Source organism: Watersipora subatra, chromosome 11 (genome assembly GCF_963576615.1).
Source record: "Watersipora subatra chromosome 11, tzWatSuba1.1, whole genome shotgun sequence".
NCBI lineage: Eukaryota > Metazoa > Bryozoa > Gymnolaemata > Cheilostomatida > Watersiporidae > Watersipora > Watersipora subatra.
In genome coordinates, this window is record NC_088718.1 from 35,529,928 (window position 1) to 35,532,579 (window position 2,652).

Below are 2,652 nucleotides of genomic sequence, written 5' to 3' on the forward strand. Positions count from 1 at the left end.
CTGTTGATGCCTTTGCAATTATAGACGTCATAATCGCACTTTCGCTTGATCTGAGCCTTGTAACCACGATCAAATTTTGTTGATTTTAAGTTTGAAATATCCTGGTAGTCAGGCCACTTTAAACATAAAAAAAACAGTTACAAATGATAGAAAAATGACGATACTTTATGATTAAAATCCACTAAAGTATTGTGCAAGTTTATCTCTAACAGCTTCAGTCAAAGGAGGTGACTTTACGGTATAAGTTCACGAGAATGACCGACTTCTCAAAAAATGTAAACTGTAAACATTTTCGTTTGTTGTTCAATTTTTGGCACTTTTGGCTCAGAACTAGAAACCAAGACTAAAAAGTTCATAGCCCTAGCGTGTGTGCCAATAGAAAGCAGGAATTGGCGCATGAGAAAGAGTTCCCTTCGCATGCCTGTGGGTCGCTTCACACAGGATTAAAGCAATGGCAGCGATAAGCTATCGTTGTTTGTTACGCAAAACACAGCGAGTTTTATTTCTTGACAGTCGATGGATATTTAATTAATGTGAGAGCTCCAATAAGTGATAAAAGATAGCCTTAGATGTTCCGGTTGATGTCTAAATAGCACATAAGCCGGCTACATAGACATCGAGATGTCTACAAACATGGTTTTAAATAGCACTTGTACCAAGGAATCTATGTTTGTAGGCATCTGATTTGGAAACCAAACTTCAGAGAATAAAGAGCCCTTAAAGGCCACACACATCAAATTTTAAAAGATTTTATCAGAAATTATCGATATTTTTCTATTATTTGAGAGTTTGTTTGATGTTTTAGGTGATCTGACTACCAGGATATTTCAAAATAAAATCGGCAAAACTTGACTATGGTTAAAACGCTCAGAAGAAAAAGACAAGTATATAGGCCTACTTCTTTAAAAATGACATCACCCAAAACAATATAAAAATCTCAAGTGATAGAAAATATTTAGATAAAATTTTGTAAATAATAACGCGAGTGACCCTTTAAAGGCATATACTGTACATATGTACAGTGCTGTGCAATATGTATGTACTACATACATATATGTATACATATATGTATGTACATAGTACATATATGTACAAATGTATTATACTATTAGGCGATCACAAAAGGTTGCTAAAGTTGTCTGCCTCCTTACACATGAACAATCCATGACTTAGAATTATACTACCGTATTTCATGCCTGAAGCAGAAAAAATAAGCATGTGTTTTTAAGTTATCAGTTTTCTTCAGCCAACTAGGTCAATCTCAGTTAATCTCTAGATGTGGTTTTGAGCAGTAGGGAGTAACTAGCATTGAAGGAATTCAGGGAGAGAGGGTGAGCTAACATAGTAGGAACTAGGAGTGGGGAGACAGGAATAAGAGAGAGATGCTAGAAGAAGAGTGAAGCGATGCAGAGAAAGTGAGGGATGGGAGGAAGGGGTGCATGGGAAAAGGGGTGGATGAGAAGAGGGGGTGGATGGAAAAAAGGGATAGATGGGAGAATGAGGAGGATGGAAGAAGGAGGTACATGGCAAGATGGGGTGCATGAGAGGATGGGGTGAATTGGAGAAGGCGGTGCATGGGAGAATGAAGCACATGGCAGGATGGGGTGGATAGGAAAATGAGGTGCTTGGGAGGATGAGGTGCATGGGAGAATGAGGTGAATGGGAGGATGAGGTGGATAGGAAAATGAGGTACATGGGAGAATGAGGTGCATGGGAGAATGAGGTGAATGGGAGGATGAGGTGCATGGGAGAATGCAGTGAATGGGAGGATGGAGTGCATGGGAGGATGAGGTGAATGGGAGAATGCGGTACATGGGAGAATGGGGCGCATGGGAGAATGAGGTGAATGGGAGGATGGGGTGCATGGGAAGATGAGGTGAATGGGAGAATGAGGTACATGAGAGAATAAGGTGCATGGGAGAATGGGGTGCATGAAAGAATGAGGTGCATGGGAGGATGAGGTGCATGGGATGATGGGGTGCATGGGAGGATGAAGTGAATGGGAGGATGGGGTGCATGAAAGGATGAGGTGCATGGGAGGATGGGGTGCATGGGAGGATGGGGTGAATTGGAGGATGGGGTGCATGAGATGATGGGGTGCATGGGAGGATGGGGTGCATGGGAAGAGAGAATGAATAGGAGGAGGTGATTGGGCTAGAAAAAAGAGAGGCACTAAAGGAAAAGACAATAGAAAAGAGAGAGAAGCTAGATACTACACGCGTGGGGGAACTAGGGGGTACAAGGGTACTAGAAGGAAAGGGTGGAGGATAAAAGAGAAGGTTAAAGTCAAAATGAAGAAGCTAAAATGAGAGAGTCAGAACTAGATGGATCTACTAGCCAAAGAGAGGGTCTAGAAATAGTTAAAGATTAGCTAAAAGGTTGAGGAGGCGTTGGAGAGGAAGCAACTAAAGGGGTTCTCGCCAGATCGGAACGCAAATGTACTAAAAGTTGAAAGAGGAGTGTGAACATGCAACTGAGGGTATGATCTAGATTCTAGAGATCTAGTCTCTAGATTCTAGAGGCTCTAGCCTCTAGATTCTAGAGGCTTTGAGAAGTGATTAGAGAAAAAAGAAGCTAAAGAAGAAGGCAAGGAGGGCCAGAGGGGAAGGAGTTAAAGAAAGAAGGAGAAGTGCTAAAGGTAGAGGAGGGTAG

At 41.8% G+C, this 2,652-nt stretch overlaps 1 protein-coding gene across 1 annotated transcript; it reads right to left on the reverse strand.

Annotated features, from left to right (window-relative positions):
• Positions 1 to 1,302: 1,302 nt before the first annotated feature.
• LOC137408006 (uncharacterized) lies at positions 1,303 to 2,103 on the reverse strand. The gene has a single exon (XM_068094397.1). It carries the CDS (start codon positions 2,101 to 2,103, stop codon positions 1,303 to 1,305), a length of 801 nt encoding a protein of 266 aa, XP_067950498.1.
• Positions 2,104 to 2,652: the final 549 nt, after the last annotated feature.

Coding starts and splice junctions, on each gene's coding strand:
- LOC137408006 (XM_068094397.1), bottom strand. CDS start 2,103: ATGCACCCCATCATCTCATGCACCCCATCCTCCAATTCACCCCATCCT.